The following is a 22,558-nucleotide window of genomic DNA, read 5'->3' as shown; positions in this document are numbered from 1 at the left end:
ACATTGATTTTTCCCATCTGCAATGTATGAGTGAAACCTCACCAGATCAACCCCAGCACCAGCCCTCATCAGATAAACCCCACAGCGCCGACGACTGAAGAAGCGCTGTGGGACTGAAAGGACATGTAGCTGATCAGTCAAGAAGCTCTTGCAGAGAAGAAGGACCAAATTGTGATGGCTAGCCCAGTGTTTCTCAACCCTGGTCCCTGGAGTCACCATGCCCTGAACACAGTAGTGCTTTCTCTGCTCCCAACACACCTGATTCAACTAATCAGCTCATAATCAAGCCCTTTCAGGGCTGCAGGGAGTCCAGTAAAATGAGCAGGACAGGGTGCCTTCAGAACCAGGGTGCCTTCAGAACCAGGGTGGAGAACTAGACCAAAACTGGGCTTGATGACTGGGTCAGAACATCCCATGGGTTTCTTCTGGTAGGCAATGGTCAGGGACAACCAGTGAACCGACAACAGGGTCATGGGTTCCAAAGGCTCATTAAAGGTCATGGAGGTCCCACCTCACACCGTACAGGATCTGCTGCTAAGATCTTGGTGCCAGATACCACAGTCTTGTAGAGTCCATGTCTCAAACAGCCACATTTGTTGTGGTACCACAAAGGGGGACCTACTCTATATTAGCCACTAATGGTATGGCTTATCAGTGTTTCTACACTTACTTGAAGGAGAACATCAAAAAGAGGAGTTTCCAAAACTGGAGTTCAAAACAAATGCTGTAAACCTGGTAGATCACAAACACCATCCCCATCAGATAAGCAGCACTGAAAGCCTTGGGAGAAAATCAAGCCCCACTGTCTGCAGGGTTTTCTTTATCCATCCTTCTACTGCAAGACGACGACTGATGACAGGCTGATAGGATGTGGAGCTGATCAAGAAGATTTTACTGAGAGGAGCAAACAAAATAAAACCCTACAAAAACAAAACAGCTGAAGATGCTGCTGTTTTCAGAACAATGGACTGACCACCACAGTCCAGTCTAGACCTCAACATCATTGAATGTGTTTGGATTGCTCCTGAACTTCTAAGGTTTGAAAACATCTTGCAGTAAAAGTGAGTCCTGAAGATGAAAATGAAGAGTTTTAAATGAATGGTCATTGTGACTGGACTGGATCAGTTATCGCTCTCGACTCATGTCATGAAACGCTCCTTGAAAACTGACCGTAGTCTTCTGCCCTCGGCTATAAATGGCGCCCACACAGCTGCGCCGTAATTTCTGATGGTGACACACTACCTGCCATTAAGACCTTGCTCAAAACAAAGTACTCAAGAACAATGCAGGCCAGCCCTGAAGACGAGGGGAGAAAAAAAAGAAGAAGAAAGAAATGAGAAACATCGGCACGGGGCAGATGATTCAGTCGGCTTTATTGAGGCCTGAGACCTTGTGTTTAAGTGGACAGATGGAGAGGATTTCTATATAGCTAAATATCTGCACTCATAACAGCATCGCTCAGTGGCTGGTTTTCTAAAAGAGAACTCTTACAAAATCATATGCAAATGTAAAACACTGCTAGAATTAAGAGATTGCTGCTAATGCTCACAAATTAATTAGCTATGTGCAATAAAGCCCTTATAGAAATGACCAAGGTTTGTAAGCGTCTCCGTTCCAAGCTCACCAATTCAATTCCGACTCCAATTAAACAGGTTACAGCTAGTAGGCCTTGAGAATGGCACTTAAATACAAGAAAACAGACGAGTTAGTTAATACACTATTTGTATACGACAGTTCGAGCACATTCAGTCTAAATTAAAACCATGGACTGTATTTGTGTTTGAGAAGCAGTGCCAACAAATCACAGCCAATCACTTTGCGCTGTAGTGCAGGGTGGTATGTAGGGTTATATACTATAGTACATGGACAGTGAGCTAGCAAAACACCCCAGCTCTTAAATGGAGAAGTAGTCTTCTGTTTAACGTACAGTGCTGTGCAAAAGTCAGAGACCCCCCCCCTTTTAGAAAAAGCCCTCTAGACAAAGGTTTCTGTGGTTCACTCAAAGAACCCATACTCAAATAACCCACTGTAGCACCTATATTTTTTATAGAGTATTGAGAATGTATTGAATTTTCCGTTAAAACAGCCACTAAGTGCAAGTTTACGTTTCCAAAACTGGAGATTTAATAAAAAGGATTGAGAAAATGGGAAAATTGGACCACTAACAACCGTGTAAGACCCCGAAACCACAAAAAGGCACCCAATCAGTTACAGCCCTTACAGCTTTCATCTTTGAAAGAGATGAAAAAGCCAAGCCCTCAAAGCATCCTTCCACTGTGAGAAGATCTTAAAGGATGTCTCTTACTGAGAACAGCAGACAGACAACATCAGAACATCAGATCACATCAAACTGCTGAAGCTGCTGCTGCCCTCAGAACAATGGACGGACTTCCCAGGAGTCCAGACCTCCACATCACAGAATGTGTTCGGGATGATTTAGATGGTAATCCAGAGCAAATAAAAACAAAAAAACCATGTAACTGAAATCTGGTAGATCAACTCCAGCACCAGCCCTCATAAGATAAACTACACAGAGAAGACGACTGAAGAGGTGCTGTGGATTTTTGGAAAGTATGCTGATCAGTCAAGACCACAAACATCACCCAAACCAGAACTCCCCCACCACCATGTTTAACAGATAAAGGTGGGATGTTCTGGATCTTGGGAAGGAGGTGGGAAAGAAAAATCCACTCCTGCAGAATGGAAGCTGTAAAAAAAGCTAACGGCAGACCCTCTAAATCAGGGGAGGGCAACAGTGGCCGGAGTCCAGCACAGCTTGCCCGTTTACCCTGCTCTTACGAACATACTAAACCTGGCAATTACCAGGCGAGTTGCTTGATCAGGAAAACCACTAAACCATGGACTTCCACCCTCCCGGACCGGAACTGCCCACCCCTGCTCTAAACGGTCAAACATCTGAAATATTAGATGTTGGGGCTTCTGGGTAATTTACTTTTTGCTGATGCTGAAAAATAACTGAACTTACTGGCTGTTTTGATTGGAACTGAACTGAAGAGGAAGGGTGGTGTCTGACCTGCACAGCAACGTAATGGATTACAGACACTTTGGAATGAAGAAGAAGTGAAAATCCTGACACAGTCCAGCAGGTGTCCAGCCAGGTCCACACTTTTTTGCTTGGGTGTATTCATAGCTATTGGATAGCTCTAAGCAAGCGCGCGCGCACACACACACACACACACACACACACACACACACACACACCACACACCACACACCACACACCACACACCACACACACAAAGGGCTGCACAATACACCACTGGTATCACAGTAGTCATTACTGGAACATGCCTTCAACCACAACCAATCCCAATGTGTGCGGTGAGCATTCTGACCAAGCACGGTTCTAGACAAAGGTTTCAGTGGTTGTTTTGAGACATCAAGGTGTGCAAGGCATATCCCAATCAAGACAATCCCAATGTAATCCCAATACTGCATGAAAGTGCTACAAAGGGTTCTTTGAGCGAGGCCATAGAGGAACCTCAAAGAACCATTTTCACTAAAGAAATGCATGTGAAGAACCCTTTAAAAAAAAAAAAAGGTTTAAAGAAGGCAATGCAAAGCTCTCTGCTAAAAACATGGTTCTTTACGTAACCAGAATTGGTTCTTCTATGGCATCACTCAAAGAACCCTTTGTAGTACCCTGTGTTCTTTGAGAATGCCATAGAAATAAATTTGGTTATTTACGAAACAAGGGTTAAGGTAGTCAATTTGAGGGTTCTTCACATACACTGCTCTTTTTTTGGTTCTTCATTTTTACCAAAAATGGTTCTTCAATGGTGTTCTCGAAGAGCAGATTAAAAGGTTCTTTAAGCAGTGCTTTAGAAGGAACCAAAATTTTGAAGCTTCTTTATTTTTAAGAGTGTTCTTTGAGAATGCCATAGAAGAACCATTTTTGTTAATAAGAAATGTGTGAAGAACCTTCTGAAGGTTCAAAAAGTGGATGTAAAGGTTCATCATCTTTTAAAAGTTTCTTTACAGTCACAACTGGTGGTCACAATAGTTATTCTATGGCATCGCTTTAAGAAACCTTTGAGTACAGTATTTTGTCCATATCATGTAGCCCCAACACACACACACACACACACACACACACACACACACACACACACACACACACACACACACACACACACACACACACACTTAAACTGTTCTGTAGTCTTATACACAACACAGAACTGCAGTGCTCTACAGTAAAGCCCCACAGCATCTTCAACCCAAAGGTTCCTCAAAGTTGTCAGTGGTCCCGACAGCGTGTCCCCAGTGGTCTCATTGACCTCGTCAATCCACATGCCTGTATCTGGTGAAGAGGTTGTAGAGAACGCGAAGTGTGGACTTCAGGTCACAGTTGACGATATCTGAAAGGAAGACATCCAGACACTAGGTTAAACAGAGCTGCTAAACACGAAGCACTCCTTCACATAGCGCTGTATTCAGCACCACGGTTCAACACGGACTGCTTTGCATCGCTGCAGCGTTCGGCGACGGCGGAATAGGGCTGAGCTTTTCTATTTTACAGCCAACAAAGAAACACCCATCTTCCACAGCAGACATTATGCTCATCTACAGAGCGCTCTGCATACCATCTCCGGCCTATTCATTCCTGAATGCACACACGCACAACACACTTACGCTTTGCATATACGGCACAAAGCCTACTCTCACACACACGGACAGAGCGTGCAGAACGTACCTGCACATAGAACCCAACTGCTTTCTGTTTGTTTGTTTAATAAACCATAAAGAGGGAGATATAGAATTGCAAAATAACGTATTTTCCTTAACAAACCACATGTCCTCCTACATGTCCTCCCCCTTCATTGTTTTGGTGGTGTCGTAACCTTATAGCTTAATTGAATGCGAGTGTGTACACAGCGGCACAGCGCTGTCAGAGCCAGTCCCAGTAGTGCTCTGCAGGATCAAATCAATCACTGAGTGCTATTACAGCAAAGCCGCCGCACGGCTGCTTTTAGCATTAACTTAGTTCCACTAGAGCAGACAGAATTTTTTTTTTAAGTGAATTTGCCCGTTTCAGAACTACGACCTTTTACCAGCAGCACATTTTTAAGCTGAATATAAAAATAAAATAATTAAAAACTAAAGAAGCAAATACTGACAGGATTAGTTGAATGCATGGCTTTTTTAAGCAAGAGGCCTGAATTTAAATAGCACATGTTATATGTAAAGTAAAGCGTTATTAGTTACTCATATATAATGGCTGTATTTACCTTCAGGTCTGGGTTTTGGCCTCTCCAGGCCACCATCCTGCATCAGCTCGAAGGCGAAGGACACATTGTGCACCTGCAGCAGAGAGATGACAGCCACTGTGTAAAACCCACAGGTCTTCAATTACAGGGAAATTAAAGAGCCTCTAACCCAGAAAACAATGAGCTTCCACTTTGCCTACTACTGTCATAATGTAAGCACAGGACTCCTGCTAGAAAAAGCTTGGGAGACAGTTAGGGTGAAGTGGTACATGGCTGGAAGTGAAAATTAGAGAATACAGAATGTGGACTCTTTAAAGCAGCAATATGCAATAATTGGTATGTCCTGCTCTTGGGCTCCCCCTACAGCCAGGAAGCGTAACTCATGCTTTGAGCCAGCCCTAAAAGAAAACAGTCAACACATGCTTTTTTGGACAAGCTGAGTGATACAGAAGCAGCATCTAAAAGGTAGAGAAGCATGTGGACTGAGGCGGTATTATAGAGTAATACTGCAGGGTTTTACACCACTAGGACAGATGCACAGTTACGCTGTGTGTTACACTGTACAGTAGCAGGGTTCAGAGTCTGGAATAGGAATGAAAGAGACGCCATTCTCCCAACATATACGGCACAAAGCCTACTCTCACACACAAGGACAGAGTGTGCAGAACGTACCTGCACATAGAACCCAACTGCTTTCTGTTTGTTTGTTTAATAAACCATAAAGAGGGAGATATAGAATTGCAAAATAACGTATTTTCCTTAACAAACCACATGTCCTCCTACATGTCCTCCCCCTTCATTGTTTTGGTGGTGTCTACAGCCAGAAAAGCTCCCTCTTTAAAGGTGAAATTGCTACCTACTGTTGCTTTTACGTGTATAAGATGCTTCTCAGTGGTCAGTTCTATTGAGTGGACAAAGTCATTTTGCACTGGTGAAGCTGTGAATAGCTGGGCTTTGCAGAACGCTTAACTGTACTTTCTGGAATCCCTCACTCCGTCCAAACATCCACATTTGGGCTGTGTGTCAGAAATCCATATCAACACACAGCACACTCTTTATTTCTGCTGTAAACACAAAGCCATCGGCTCTGAAAGGCAGGTGATGGAGCAAAGCACCACAGCAAACGTGTGAGATCTGCAGCCCTGCTTAGGTAGCTACAGAGCAAATACACTGTATGTCCAAATGTTTGTGGACATTCAGCTACTTTAAGTTGCAGCCATTGCTGATATAGATGCTCAGAGCTGATGTAGCCCTGTAGAAAAGTACTGCCAATAGAATAGGACTCTCTTGAGCAGATAAATATCATGAACTATTGTAACCATACCTAATACCAGGCGTGGGCTAGAGGGGTATATAAAGCCCCCACCGCATTGAGCTGTGGAGCAGTGGAAGTGTGCTCTCTGGAATGACGGATGGCGCTCCATCCCCTAACTTCTAGGATGAGTTGGGGGATGAGGTGGGTGGTGATCACTAAACATTCTGACCTCACTAACGCTCTTGTTGCTGGATGCAATCAAATCCTCACTGCAATTCTCCTCCAAAAATCTAGTAGAAAGCCTTCTTCCCTGGAGAGTAGAGACAGTTACTCCAACAAAAACAGGATCAACTCTTTTTAATACCCTTGATTTCAGAAAAAGCAATGAATGAGCAGGTGTCCCAATACTTTTGCCCATATGGTGTATGTGTGTGAATGTGTGTGAGAGGGGATTCCTTTAGGCCAAGTGTGGTTTTCTTTTCTATACTCGCTCCATTTTTCTCCATTCGTGGTTCATACACACTCTGGCCCGGTAACAGCTCCCCCTCTCCCTCTCTCTCTCGCTCTTTTCCTACATCTCTCTCTCGCCCTCTCTCTCTCTCCAGCTGAATGCTAATCTCCGTGTCACTTCTCCATTTCCTGCGCGGAGGCAGATTACAGCTGTACCCTGCTGCTACATGCCCAGTTGGCCCAGGCCAGGCGTGCTGGAGCCGACCCAGGCGGCCGGCTGCCTTTCTGCTGGGCCAGCTGACAGCACCAGCACCCCCCAAGACCCTCAGCACTTCACATTATAATGCTGTAGAAAACACAACCAGCACGAGTGAGCAGGTTAGACTGCAGCCTCGCACAACTGCCCTGAAACCCGCAAGCTTGCATCTCCGTTTCACTGAGTGTCGGTCTCCTCACCTCCACTACAAACCACAGTTGACTCGTCATCTAGACCCAGTCAGCGTCTCATGAGGAACTCAAGGACAGGGGTTTGAGTTTTGGTTCAGTGCAGGGAAAATCACTGAGAGTGTGCAATATGAAGATCATCTCAATAAAACACCATTTTATATTAATTATAAATCTCATCATTATCACAGGTTTATTATTACAATAATAAAGGACACGCTGTTTGGAGCAGATCATGAATATGCTTCATGCTGAACACAGAACAGCTTCGTTTCATTATGAACAGGTTTAGACGAGTTACTCAAGTGACATAGCCGTCTTAATCCTTCACACGGTCACTGGGAGACCACGAGATTAAATCCAAACAATGCCGGGAGTCCAAGAGATCATAACTGACTGGACTTAATAGGATGTAGTGCAGTGCAGTATGTGGAACGCTGAGGAAACCCCTTAAAAACCCACACCCTAATGTTTTAAATGTGGCAATGCCTGTGTGTTTACATTCTGGAAGCCCACTCACATCAAAATGAATAAATAAAAATGAATAAATAAATAAATGAATAATCTGTTATACTACTATTTCTGGCAGTGGTATGCTAAATTTTGACTTAGTATCTCAGATTTCTCAACTTTTCTGTGTCTGGCAGCAATGTGTCATTTGTATATTTGCAACTATGTAAAACTAAAATAATTATGCATCTTCAGTTTTCTTTATACTTCTGTTTTTGGCAGCAGTGTGTCAATTATTAATTTTCCAACTTGTCAAAAATGTATTAGTAGCGCAAAATAAGGACATTCAATATTAAAAATGACTTTGCATCTCAAAGACAGAAAAGTCGATTGTGAATAGGAGGACTGTTCTCTCAAAATATGAGATGTAATTATTTATTTTCTTCATTTGGATTATTCTGAATTTGATACGGTTACAGTTGATAGTTACATAAAGCTATTACACTCACCTATATGGACTCATTATCCATAAGTCATTATGTCAAGATACTACATTAAAAAGAGAACATTTGCCAATAATATGAGAAAAAAGTAAATTTCAAGATATTACATGAAAAGTAAAAAAAATAAAATAAAATTGAATCAGTATCTTCAGTTTCTCAAATTTAATGACAAAAAAATTAAACAAATGAATAAATAAATAAAACCAAAAAAGAAATTATAATAAATAATAATCAATTATTAGTAATTTTGCTACTTCTCAGTTTCTGGCAGCATTTAGACTTATCTAAATTTTCTTAAATTCGACTGTGTTGAATTTATGATAGAATGCTGATTTATGTTATTTGACTGATTTATAACTTCCATCTATACGGACTAAAGGCATTATTTCTTTTGATGATTCATAAAAATAAAATAAGTCATTGTTTCATTGTCAAAAAAAAAGACATTGTTTCAAGATGCTAAATAAAGATTAAGTATTTTAACTTGGGAGGCTTACTGTGAACGGTGAGGTTAATAAGTTGAGAAAGTAAGCTTCTCTAGTGCGGCAGGCTTCCACATATCAAGCCTCACAGCTATGAAACTACATATAGTGAGAATAGAATCTGCAAGTTCACACCTTTTGTTCAAAGTTTTCAGGCGTGAGGAAGAAACTGTAGAGAGGTACGAAGTAGCCCTCCAGGAGTCCCATCAGAAGCACCAGGTACACACCATCTGCAAACTGGAGACACAGGAGTTACACAATACAGCACCAGAAACAAGCCAATGGTACAACAGGCAGGAATACAGCTGTGAATTACACCCCCACCCCTGCCAGGTCAACACTAGCCTTTGAGACCCTACAGTCACCAAGCGAAGGCTCACAAATTAGCCAATCCTGCCCTTTTGTTTAAAGTTTCAACCAGTTGCAGTTTTCAGCTGCAGGTCAGTACCTGAGTGTCCAGTTCAGCCACTTCCAGATTCAGCTTATTCAGGTGTTTGTTGACAAAGGTGATGAGGGTCTGCACACAGATCAGAAGATCAGCAAATCAGCAGACTTTCAGTCTGATGAAGTGGTATCAGTTTCAATTCACTGACTATGGTAATGTTAATGTGTTACCTTCTTCACCACACTGAGCTTGTCAGGGGCGTGGTCGAACAAGGTGTCGAAGGCATCACGCTCTATAGAGAGAAAACAAAAGCTTTCAGAAACTGAATGACAAACAAAATGACCCAGCATTGAAATACGGGGGTAATTAGTAAATCCTCAACACCCACCGTGCCTGCCAGATAAAGCCCTGGAGAAGAAGAGAAACAGGAGTCAGTTTGGTGTTTATGGGAGACAAAAGAACAGAAAAGGTTTCACAAACCTACAGAGAAGCTTGCCAGGCCTGACCTGGTCACACTAGCAGCTGCTTTAAATGTTCTCCACGTGTAAATGGTGTAGTGGACAGACAGTGGGACGGCGGATTTCTAACAGTTCTGAAATCCCTATAAACCACTTCCCAGACTCCTCTGCATCTATAAACTACTTTCTGAAGGCCTCAGAGAGCTCACTTTAACCATCAAGAGCAGACCAGAATAAACAACTGAGGTTTAAATAAGACACTCCTCCAGAATCCTCTCTAACCATGTCCTAAAATGTAAAATGGCATTTTTTATTAGGTACATTAAATAATTGAAAGTTTATTTAGAACATATAGTTTAGTTAGATGATCACATCTCCAGATGTTTAAATATGCATTTTTAAACCACAGTATTGATTTTGAATGAACAGTTTACATATAAAGACTGATGGCCGACAGGGATTCATTTAGTGCTGTGTTTAAAGCGCAGTGAAATGAAGTACTCCGTCTTCAGACCCCACTTTTCTTTGGATAAAATGAATAAATAAATGTTGTTTTTTTTTTAATACTGTGTGTCAGTTTTCCAAAAAGTTTCCATACAAAAATAATAAAAATAACGTATCTAAATAAAAAAATATATACATATAGTTTGACATTAGAAAATTGTTGTAAAATAAATAAATTAATGAATGAACACCCCCTTACACAATTCAATGTTTTTATATAGTGTATATATATATATATATATATATATATATATATATATATATATATATATATTATATATATAAATAATAAATGTCTTTAATTCCTAAAACACTCTGGCCAGCCAACTGAAAGAGCAGCGCACATAAGGAATGTTAACAGACACAGATAAACATTTATCAAATTCTCAAATTTTTCTATTATAAGATGTTTCCTAGTGAACAATCCCAACTGAATCAAAGGTGAAATCAGATACACAAGCAAAACACTGATTGTCTTTTATGTGCCTCAGTAACCCAATTTCACCATGACCTTCGTGTCCACGAGGAGTGTATGTAAACTACTGATCAGTAGACCATCTGAGCTGGACTGAATTTTAGGAGTGGACTTACTCAGTATTACCGGTGATCTCCTCCTGAATCTGACGAGACTGAAGGATCCCTTCTCGCTTCTGTCCGAACAGAGAAAATGGGAATTACTGAATGGATCTATTGCACAAATATTGTACTAGCCATTCTCTGGAGAATTAATAAGGAACATTAAAGAACTGTATACATTTCTGATGTAGGAAAATGGTAAAATTACTGGAGAAGTGAAAACATGCCAAGTAATAAAATTTAGGACAAAGTGGACCATGATTAAGAGCTCACACAGCAAGGTTTTGCTACAACAGCGACACATAATTCAGATGAAATTAAGGTGGTTTTAATTAGTGACAGCTTCTTCTGTGGTTGTGTGTGTTGGTCTATATGCAGCACTGTGATTCTGAAAGAGAAAAATATCCCATTTCACTGCTTTGTCCTTCCGAGTGCTCCTACCTGAACCACCACCACCTGAATGGACACATGGTCAGGGAGGCGGATTGGAGCTCTGAAGTGCTGAGACAGCGCCACCAGCAGGTGGAGGATCGCCACCATGCTTTTAGCATGAACAGCTAATGAAGCAGCAGAGAAAGAGAGAAAGGCGGTTAGTGGCTGTTTCAGTAAACATGTTTAACAATTTAATAATGACTTACTGAATAAATAATGAATAAATTAATTTTAAAAAATGCAGTGACTGAAGTTTTTTATTTATTTATTGAACCCCAGAATAACATCAGATCATAGGACGTTATTACCAACTATAGGGAGATGGACAGACAGTAGAAAAAGAGAGAATTACGAGAGAAGCAAAAACAATTCTTTATTTGTAAGTTTGAAATTTGAAAATTAATGTAAATTGATTTTTTTTCAGGTAATTTTGGGCCATATTTATTGGTCAAGTTAATAAGAAATTTTAATACAACGCAAAGAGCAACCCCTGAACCCCAGGCCATCAGCAGCCGGAGCCTGAGAGAACACAATTGGCCTTGCTCTCTCTACGGGTGGGTAGAGGGCTCTCGCTCTCGCCACATGGGCACCTGCTAGTCGAGGCGTTACTTGCCTGGTGACATTACATTGGCAGCAGTTTGAAGAGGCAGTGGTTGGTTGCGAATATTGGAAGAGGCTTAGGTCAGTCCTCACCCTTCCAGTGTACTAACGAGAGGTTTGGGTAATTGGCTATTGTCGATTAGGGAGGAATACTGGGTAATACTCAAGGCCCCTATGATGCCCTATGATGTACTTCAGTGAAAGCACCGTTGTTCAAAAGAGCATTTGCTGGCATCTCTATACGCCTTAAGCTCAGTATTAGAGGACCGACAAATCACTTCCATTTAATACAAATCAATCACCTTGTCCAAACGCAGTGACCTGTACAATTTACACAACAGCTGGTCGGCGTAAAAACCCTTCTTCTCTGAGCTTCAGCTCTTTGCGATCACACAACCCCCAGAGACTTTTAAGTGTCTCTATGCTTTGAAAAGCAAAGCCAACATTTCCCAATAGAGCTCCACGACTGTCTCACATTCCTTTGTCCACTTTGTTTACTCCTGCACTTCTGAAGGAACACGAGGAATGTTGGAGCACTGAAGGTCAGCAAGCACTAATCTTCTTTCTTAAGGGTCTAGTCTAGGTCACCTACCACTTCCTGCACTGCCTTACGCATTTACAGAGGTTCTGAAAGGCTCACAGTCAACGTTCCACTTGGTGTTCCTGGTGGAGACTTTGAGAGCGTCGTTGATGCGCTCAAGAACCGTCTGTAGTTTTTGCTTCTGGGCGATCTCAGACTGAGTCACTTCCGCCACGTTCAGCTTCTCGCCCTCCAGCTTCTCTGAAGGGGGTGATAAACACAGGGGCGAACACATCAGGTTTTTAAACTCTACAGACTGACAGAAGATGACTCAGGGTCTGGACTTCCTGAAGCATCAAAGGGGTTATGAGATTTCAGGCACACATACACAAACACACACTACTGTACAAACCCTCACCAAATAGCTTCTGCAGAACCTGTCCATCATAAAGGTCCTCAGCCAGGTCCTTCACGATGATCCTCTCACCCACCAGCACATCATTGATCCAGTCAATAAGCACCTGATTGAGATATTAATCATTACAGATGTTCAGTTATGTTTTATTTTTTTCAAATTGGCTCAGCAAATCACATGCAAGCTCCCGACACTGGAAGGGTGAAGACCTGCACGGACCTCCTCCAGCTTTTTTTTTGAACTGCTGCTGATGCAACTTTACTGGGCAGTCAACGCACTCGGAGGAAAGTGAGCTCTGATTCATCGACCAGCAGACTCCAGTGTCGACCAGAATTCCACAGAATTGCATTGGAGTGATGTGGGGGTCCATCTACCCACCCTGGAGAGCAAGGCCAATTGTGCTCTCTTGGAGCCCCGGCTACCAATGGTAACCAACATGACTGAGACTCAAAGTGACAGTGCCTTATTCTGCTGGACCACCCTTGAGGTCTCAAAAAGCTCATTATTCTAACCTTGATCAGCTCCTGAAGTTTGCGGTCGGCCCTGGAGTTGGGGTCCACCATGGTGCGCACCTCGTTCTCCTCTGTTGGAAGATGAATACATTAGAGACAGTCGGATGTGGAAGCCATTGACATATTAAATCCTTCAAGTCACATAGCGTGGTGCTTGAAACCCTTTCGGATTTTCTAGATTTCTACATAAATTTGGCCTAAAACTTCACCAGATGGTCAAAGTAAAATCCTCCAAGTAGACAAGGAGAAGCAAATGTGCAGTGTTTTGGGGGTCCAAGCAATAGAGCGTGGATTGAGAAGTGCTGTATTGTGCGTGTGTGTGTGTGTGTGTGTAAGCAGACAGTGACCGTCCAGTACCCAGCATGGTGTCCTCTGGATGCAGCTCGTATGGAGTGGGGCTCAGTGGCAGGTTTATGGCATTCATTCCCTCCTCCTGCAGCTCCGACACTAAGACCCACAGCACAGGACAGGACAGGACAGGACAGACACAAGAGAGGACATTAGTGTTAAGCCTTAACGCACCTTCAAACTGAAATACATATCTGTGAAGGTGGAAATTTCACTGCATTGATCTGGCAACATAGGAATCCTTTTGGAAACCAAAATATGAATAATATTTAATAATGTATTTCCAAATAGAAAACATCCTCCTCCAGAAGGCTTGGGATCCTGTTTTGTTGTTTATGTCCCACAACTGTGAACACACTCAAAAATGACTACTTTGCTGCCCCCCCCCCCCCCCCCCCGCCCAAGCAGTTCAGCAGAATCAAATCAAATAACATTTAAAAAAATTACATATTTACAAAATAGAAATTCATAATATAATCTACAGGATATACAGAGTAAGGCGTGGTCACTATGAACAGAGGATCACTAGTTCGAATCCCGGTCACAATTAGTCTTGCTCTCTCCAGGGTGGGTAGACGGCACTTTCTCCCCACATCACTCCAGCGCAGTGCTGGCCTACAATGGCCGGGGGGTTAACCTCACAGGAAACCAAAATATAATATGAAATATACTTTTCATTAGATGTGGCTATTGTAAAAGTAGTAGAGTAGAGCAGCATAGAACTGGGCACAGCAAATAAAGTGTAAAGGTTTTAAGCACCATCCAGAACAGTACATTGGGAGCATATGACCAATTTAATATGAAAATTGGCATAACACAACATGCACATTTCAACCACGCTGCAGTAAAACACAGCTTAAACCTACATTAGCAATCACAGGCAGGAGTCACAGTGCTTGGGCTGCATTTTAAGGATGCGCTATATGTTGTGGGAAGTAAGGTCGCAGACAAATATCGGACAACACGGACATTGCGATATTCTGTTCAGCAATTTATCCTGCTATCTATCTATCCATCTATCTATCTATCTATTACACACACACACAGCTATCTCTCTCTCTCTCTTTCTCACACAAATACATACACACACACACACATTACACATATACATAATCTGATATCTGGTAGATGCCTTTGGTAAATTTGCCATGCAAAATGAGAACAACGCAATATTTTCTTTATCAAACAGCAAAAATGTTTCCAAAAAAATGTATTAGCCACTGCTCGTCCTGCGACGCACTGGCACACATTGCGATGATGATGCATACACAATATTGTGCAGCCCTAGTGAGAAGATGAGCAATAAGCAAAGGTCAGAACTGCAGAGGCCACCCACACCCACATGGAAATGCACTTAAATCACATTAATGCCAGACTTAAAGTGATTAAAATCACTGTGGAAAAAACTGGACCATACACCTCATCTCAACAATCTCTGACCATCTATGGCAGGTAGATGAGGCCACTGGCTGGATACCGTCACTAACTCAGTAACTCAGCCAGGCCAAATGGCAAAAGGCTGCGCTGGGCCTATTGATGAAGTAGCTGCAGGAAATAACCACACATCAGCTGATAGAGACTGGATGTGTGTGTCAGGACTCTGGATGTTTTTACAGCCTCGTCTGGATGATGCAGTAGGTGAGCAGCTGTGTGTGTGTGTGTGTGTGTGTGTGTGTGTGTGTGTGTGTGTGTGTGTGTGTAAGGGGAGCTGAGAGGGTGTTGATTGCTCGGATGTTGTCCACAGCAGACAGGAGGGTTTAGAAATCCAGCACAGGAAGTTCCCTGCTCTACAGGCATGGCTGGAGATGGCAGTGTGTGCAGGGGTTCATGCTGGGTGCTAGTAGGGGTGAAGGGATCGCAGCCTTTGCTCGTGCTGTTATTAGCTGGTGGGGAGGACGGGCTGTGAATAACAGGCTCAGAATAGAGATTTAATGTGTGTTTTTTTAATGAAGTATCTACTTCCTGTTTCATTCAGAATGAGTCACTTTTTAATGAGGCACGTTTTAATCCGGTTAATTCAGACTCTGGTTTGTTTCATTTAGGAAGGTGTGAAGGTGGTCATCGCACTCAGCTGTGTGACCCTTAAGAAGTCCCAGACGACAGTAGAGCAGTCTGTTTGTGGTGATCCGACCCAACTGTCAGATGTGCTCCTCAGGACTGTTTACCTGCTGACTAACGATGAAGACAACAAAGATGAATAACCACCTTATCATTGACCCTCCTCTGCTGGGGGCGTAACCAGCAAAGCCGATTGGCTCTTTTTGTTAAAAGGCAGGACTACATTTTTGTTGAAGGGCAGGAGTATATCCAAAACTAGCAAGACGACTGACCCTTTTTGTTGAAGGGTGGGACTAGATCCAAAACTAGCAAGACGATTGGCTATTTGTTGAAGGGAGGGGTTATATCCATAACCAGAAAGCTGTCTGGCTCTTCTCGTTGAAAGGAGGGGCTATATCCATGAGCAACAAACTGATTGGCTCTTTTTGTTAAAAGGTGGGACTACATCCCAAACCAGCAGGATGATTGGCTTTTTTGCTGAAGGGTGGGACTATATCCAAAACTAGCAAGACGATTGACCCTTTTTGTTGAAAGGCGGGACTATATCCAAAACTAGCAAGACGATTGGCCCTTTTTGTTGAAGGGCGGGACTAGATCCAAAACTAACAAGACGATTGACCCTTTTTGTTGAAGGGCGGAACTATATCCAAAACTAGCAAGACGATTGACCCTTTTTGTTGAAGGGCGGGACTATATCCAAAACTAGCAAGACGATTGGCTATTTGTTAAAGGGAGGGGCTATATCCATAACGAGCAAGCTGAATGGCTCTTTTTGGTTGAAGGGTGGGCTAATCTCTAAAACCAGCAAGCTGATTGGCTCTTTTTACTCTCAGACCGTGTCCATATGAGACTCCCACTCCTCACACTAATAAAACTCTGCTCTCCACTCACACACCACTGGGAGACTTCTGCAGACGTGTGGCTGTGTTGCCTTCATGGCTCTGTACCGGTTTTTATCCACACACTTCTCAGTCTGTGTGTTTTTGCTGCAGCTCTGTGTCAATCACTGTAGAAGTAGAACTGTATTCCACTGGATCGGGCTTAAAATATCCCATATCCAAATATCCTTTGCGACTCTAGAAACACACACTATGACATCACCAACTAATTGACTAAACAAGTACTGGTTGTTGATAATTACTACAGCTATGATCAGACGGCATGTCTGCTGCTGCTCCATGTTAAGCAGTCCAAAACACAGGACCTTCTTCCTGTATTCACTTTTTTTGCTCCCACCCCAGACAGATCTGGCCAGACAGATCTCTAGTTTGGAGGTCAATCCAGGCATATTTTTCTTGGATCTAATATCGGATATGTTCAGTTGATCCAGCTTCAATCCTTTGTTTTTACCGCTTTGCTGCAGTTAAAAACAGCATCATCTGGAGTCGTCCCATCCCATCAACGGATATCATTCCCAGTTTGTAACTCAGGATGCGAGTCATGTGTGATCTTGATCTCTACCATACTCAAACACTCGACTACCCTACAGGAAGAAACACACAGCTCTAACATCACATTACACAATCATAACCAGCATCCAAAACATCTCCAGAAACTTCAACCTAATATAGTTTTTATTAAATGGTGAGCGAGGGTGTGTCGTGTTTTTAAAATGTTAAATGTTTATTATTTGATATACATATATATATATATATATATATATATATATATATATATATATATATATATATATATATATATATATATTGCGACATATTAAATGTATATGATTTATCACAGACTTCAGATGTAGCTGAACGGCCATGACAGGTCTGACATCCGACGTGTGCTTCTTTCATTTTAAGAGAGATGCCATTGCTGCTGTCCAATAAAAAAAATAAAATTAATTGTCCACCCCCCCGATCTGAACCCTGTAGCTGCTCTGAACACTGTGTGATTCATCCTGAAATGCCCCAAATACAATAGAAACGCCCCAAAACGACCTAGAATTAAATCTTCCATTCAAACCTAAGAAGGTTTTTTTCCCCCTCTCCTGCAAAGTTGCCATTTTGGACATTTGTGTTTTTCATTGGACAGCGACGCTATGCTAATGTTGCCTGTAAGTGTGTGTGTGCACCGTGTGACAGAAGATGGGCAATGATGAGCTAAAAAGAGCTCCTACCTGGACAGAAGGCACCACACCCCATCCCTCCTCTCTCCCTCTTCCCTTCTCTCAGCATCCTCCCTTTCTAAAGAAACACCCTCCGCTCACTGTGTGTCTGTCTCTCGCTCTCTCTCTCGCTGTGTTTACAGAATAGTGATCAGGGGGCTGAGCTTCACTCTTCATTTACGTGTGATTTATTGTAAAGGCTGAGTCTCCAGAGGAGAGGAGCTCTGATGATCAGGCGGTCACATCTCATGGACACGAAGGGTTTACAAGCAGTGAGAGAGAGAGAGAGAGAGAGACAGAGACAAACAGACCCCGCATTCACACTAGCAGGTGACGAGTCGTGTTCAAGGCAGTTCGCGTCGCAGCGTGTGAAGGTGCACAAGGTCCATCTATACATGCTGCTATTTCTCTTCTAAATATTCAATATATATTTAATAACTACATTTAAATTAAATTAAGGGCGTGATCCAGACTGAACAAGTAAATGATACACTGTTAGATGTTAGTGCTGGTTCGCTTTGCGTTCATACTGACATTTCTGCACTGTCTGGGGAGGAAAGGTGACGTATGACTGCGAGCAGAGGTCTACATAAGGCTGGTGTGTCTGCGGGTCCTGCACGATCCGCTTAAAATCTAGCCGCTGGATCCATACACCTAATGAAATCACCTCGACTTGATCTCAATATTAAAGCACGCTGCCAGTGAGCTACTTCACCATGTGGGAGACTGCGGTTGGATTCCCGGTCTGGGTGGTGGCTATGCTGCGCTACACCATTAAGAGTCCTTGGGCAAGACTCCCAACACTACACTGGCCCACCTCTGTAATACGAGTAACAGCGCAAGTCGCTCTGGATAAGAGCGTCAGCTAAATGCCGTAAATGTAATTAATGTACTAGGTTTTTATTATTATTAATGATATTAATGCTAAAGCTGTGAAATTGGCTGCATCCCAACTCACAAGCACAAATCCGCCAATTACAGATAAAGGGCGGATGACGGACACACAGATCCAGCAGTCAGTCAGGGCAGAGAGGCAGAGGCGAGCGTCTCGACCAGCCTTTACAGCCTCGTAACTCTGAAGACGTGTCGCGTACAATCTGGCAAGAAGATGCAATGGACAGGGCTGTAGTTCTGTGCTGTATTATCAGAGATATTGATAGAATCTGATTGTATTACTGTGATAAACACAGCGTAAAGAACAACGGCCAGATTCACATCATGTCAAAAAGTGAAACACAGCAAACCTGAGGTTACAGTGAAGAGATCACACACATGCGCCACATAATAGACTGTACAGGGAGACTGAAGGACTGACGGGGTGTGCTGCGCTGTGCTGAACTGACTGTGGATTCATTCCTGACTGCTAACATCTCTCTCTCTCTCTCTCTCTACCCTACATGGTTACGATACACACTCTCGCACTCTGCCTGGGCCTGCAGCTCACTCCACTCCACAGGACCTGAAGGAACACCGACTTTCAGACGGGGTTATGAGCAACGCGCCACTAGTACAGAAGACAGGTGTTGAAACTTGCTCAGCGTTCAGGTTCAGACGACGGTAATCAGACCGTGTGGCAACTTCTGCGTGACGCATCAGTTAGGGAAGGCCTTTTGGGTGTGGCGCCATAGCCAACATTAGTGAAATAAGCATGCCTGTAGGACATCATTTAGAGCACCATACAGCAGCAGAACTACACCAGCCGCCTCCAGACATCTCCAAACGTCCAAAGAGTTTTGGCTGGGCACTGTAGGGTTTTATGAGGTCTTTTCGGAATAAGTCCAACATGGTGCACAGCTCGCTAGTTCATATAGAAGTCATGCAGGTCTTTTTTCCCCCAAACACACATGATCTACAATGCCAGCTGTTTGGTTTTTAATCTTTGTTTAAGCCCCCAACACACAGCAAGTGCCAGTCTGAGCACACGTCCAACAGCAGGCCTATAACCAGCATTCAGGTCCTACATTATTAATATTAGTCATTAAGGACTGGTACTGGTCCTAACTACAGCAACGGGACAGCTGAATTTAGTCAGGGATGTTCTATAGAGCAGACGTCACCAATAGGTGGGCCTCAGTCCAGGTCCAGACCCAGGCGCTGTCCTCCCTGGACCTGGACTATTGAGAACCACTTAATGTTGATGCAGTGTTGATGCAGTGTTTTCTAACTTTTCTGGCCTTTACGGTGCAGGTTTGGCAGCCCCAGAAACTCACAAACCAATCACATGCCTTGTCATATGTGTAAATATCATATTGACCCTAATATAATATTGACCTTACTGAATGTTAATGAAATAGCCCTAATGTATAGGGTTAAGAGTAACAGAGTAAATATTCAACTCACCCTTATCAGCCATAACATTAGCACCACCTGCCTATCAATACTGAGTAGGTCCCCCATGTGCCGCCACAACAGATCTGACCATTCCAGGCTCTGAAGGTTAGACGTTAGTAGCAGATCCTTGAAGTTCTGCAAGTTGTGAGGTGGGGCCTCCACAGATCACATCAGTGAGCCTCAGATGCCCATGCCCAGGACCACTTTTGGTAGGTACTGACCACTGATGATTCTTGCCTATTTCCCCTCATCACCTTCGAGAACTGACTATTCACCTGCTGCCTAATAAATCCACCCTTGATCGATGTTTTGCATTTCACCGGTCAGTGGTGCTAATCTTATGGCTGATCGGTGTTCACTCACATTTACAGCAGCTGTCTGACGGTTATCTTAGGTGACTTGCGTTCGAGCCGAATTACACAGGCAAGAGGATGTAGTGTTGGGAGTCTTGCCCAAGGACTCCTACTAGTGTAGAGGGGTGTGCTTCTCTGTCTAAGGGTTCAACCCCTAGTCTGTTATTGAGGTGGGCGGAGTCATTCCCCACTACGCTACACCATATCACATACCATACCAGGAACAAGGGCGCCAGGCCGAGATCAACTGAATCACAGTTCTCTTTTCTGGGTTTTTTAATTCAGTGTTTTAGTGGATCAGTAGCTGTACTGCTCTGTGATTGGTCACATCCCGGATCTTTTTGGATCTTTAGAACTTTTAAATCAAAAGGATTCAAAATGAGGAGAATAGTCCAACAGGCTTCAGCGGATACGCTGGGAGATGCTGGATGGAGCAGCCCTGGCCGTGTTAAGATTGAAGATTGAAGGTTAAGCTGGTCTACAAGCAGGACCTGCAACCTGACCAGGCTAGTCTAGCAATATGACCAAGCCTCCGGACCACCATGATCATGTCGGTTCGCCAGAATGACCAGCTAGATTAAACTGGTCACCCAGCTTTACTCTTATCCAGAGGCACTTACAAGGTTACTCGTATTACAGAGGTGGGCCAATGTAGTGTTAGGGGTCTTGCCCAAGGACTCTTATTGGTGTAGCACAGCACAGTCACGGTCACCCAGACTGGGAATCGAACCCCAGTCTCCTACATGATGTGGTAGATCACTGGCAGGTAGTGGTGTTATCTGTTGCGCAACAACATAGGGAATGGTTTCACCTAACTGACCAACTTTTTGGACCACCCTGACCACCAAAAACCAGCTACCAGTAAAAGGTGGTCTTGAGCTGGAGCTGCAGGTCTAGAGGTTCCTCAGTACTTCAGGAGCAGTTTGAGCTGCTACTTGTGTACCTGTGGGGCAGTGGGGGCTCAGCGGATAGAGCTCCGGGCTATCGATGACAGGGTTGTGGGTTCGATACCCAGGCCCTTGAGCCCTGCCCACCGCTCTGGGTGTGTGTGTGTGTGTGTTCATTACCACAGATGCCTTTTACCTTTCTCCTAGAGCTGTTAACTGGAGATACGTGTTCTTCTTCAGCAGGTAAACAATACCTTTACTGGGTACCTGAGGCTTAAGGATCTGGGAGCAGTTCTGGAGCCTCATGAAGAAAACTGGTCCACAACTCGACTGTATCCAGCTCCTCCATGTTGGTTTAGCTGGAAAACTCACCCAAGCTTTCTTTGGGTTGGAGGAGCACCTGGGACACCTGGGACACCTGGAGCACCTGGGACACCTGGGACACCTGGAGCACCTCCACCTTCATCTCACGTTCACTGTTCGCTACTTTCACCCCCCAAACTTACTCGTCCTAAAACACAGAGGCGGTTTCAGCACTTTTCCTCACCTTCTTTAGCCTTTTTCCTTCTCACCAAAGTCCCACCAAGCTTCCCGAGGAAGGAGTCATCCTTCTTCCTGGACGAGGGCGAGATAGGAGTCGGAGACTTGGGGGAAGAAGGAGCCTTTTGCGGGGAAGAAGCCATGAGTTAAGAATATTCCCTTAAACTAAAAAAACAAAATCACAACCCAGCCCTGCAGCTCCTCACTCTAACACACACACACACACACTCCCAGGAACTTCCAGGAAAACTCCCAGGAACGGAAACGGAATTCCAGGGTTTAGCCCCGCCCTGAGCGCGGAGGCGCGAGGTGAGTCTGGGGTTTTCTTCCCACCTGTATTCCGGCACGCTCCGCCCCCTGCGACCGGATTGGCTGGTTGTACCTTGACGTCATTTAGCAAATACTAATTTACGAGTAATGCGTCGTAGAAAACCTTGTATCTCCCAAATAGAAGCTTTACAGGAGGAGGAAACGACCTACTTACCTCTCAATGGAAGTCAACGTAAAAAAAAAAAAAAAAAAAAAGAACTATGGAGCATTTCTATTGGTCCATTCTTCATGAACTTTGGACACAACATAAAAAAAACAAACAAAAAAACTGCCAGAGTTACATTGTGTCAAAATGTGATGATGAATGGACCAATAGAAATGCTCCATAACTCCCTTTTAATAATTGTAAATAAAATAATTTAATAAAATGTCTCAATATAAGGC

At 43.4% G+C, this 22,558-nt stretch overlaps 1 protein-coding gene across 1 annotated transcript; it reads right to left on the bottom strand.

Moving 5' to 3' along the window:
• Window positions 1-1,371: 1,371 nt before the first annotated feature.
• On the bottom strand, window positions 1,372-22,082 carry parvaa (parvin, alpha a). The gene is made up of 13 exons (XM_072663050.1): window positions 21,852-22,082; window positions 13,575-13,664; window positions 13,218-13,288; window positions 12,709-12,811; window positions 12,411-12,551; window positions 11,180-11,295; window positions 10,754-10,812; window positions 9,589-9,608; window positions 9,431-9,492; window positions 9,264-9,332; window positions 8,951-9,052; window positions 5,253-5,325; window positions 1,372-4,382 (listed from the first exon to the last, which is right to left on the bottom strand). The coding sequence occupies exons 1-13, from the start codon at window positions 21,985-21,987 to the stop codon at window positions 4,306-4,308; spliced, it is 1,119 nt and encodes a 372-aa protein (XP_072519151.1). The 5' UTR covers window positions 21,988-22,082; the 3' UTR covers window positions 1,372-4,305.
• Between the last annotated feature and the right edge of the window lie 476 nt (window positions 22,083-22,558).

Source organism: Salminus brasiliensis, chromosome 19 (assembly GCF_030463535.1).
Source record: "Salminus brasiliensis chromosome 19, fSalBra1.hap2, whole genome shotgun sequence".
Classification (NCBI taxonomy): Eukaryota; Metazoa; Chordata; class Actinopteri; order Characiformes; family Bryconidae; genus Salminus; species Salminus brasiliensis.
Note: the sequence above shows the minus strand (reverse complement) of the source record. Positions and strands in the feature narration are given on the sequence as shown.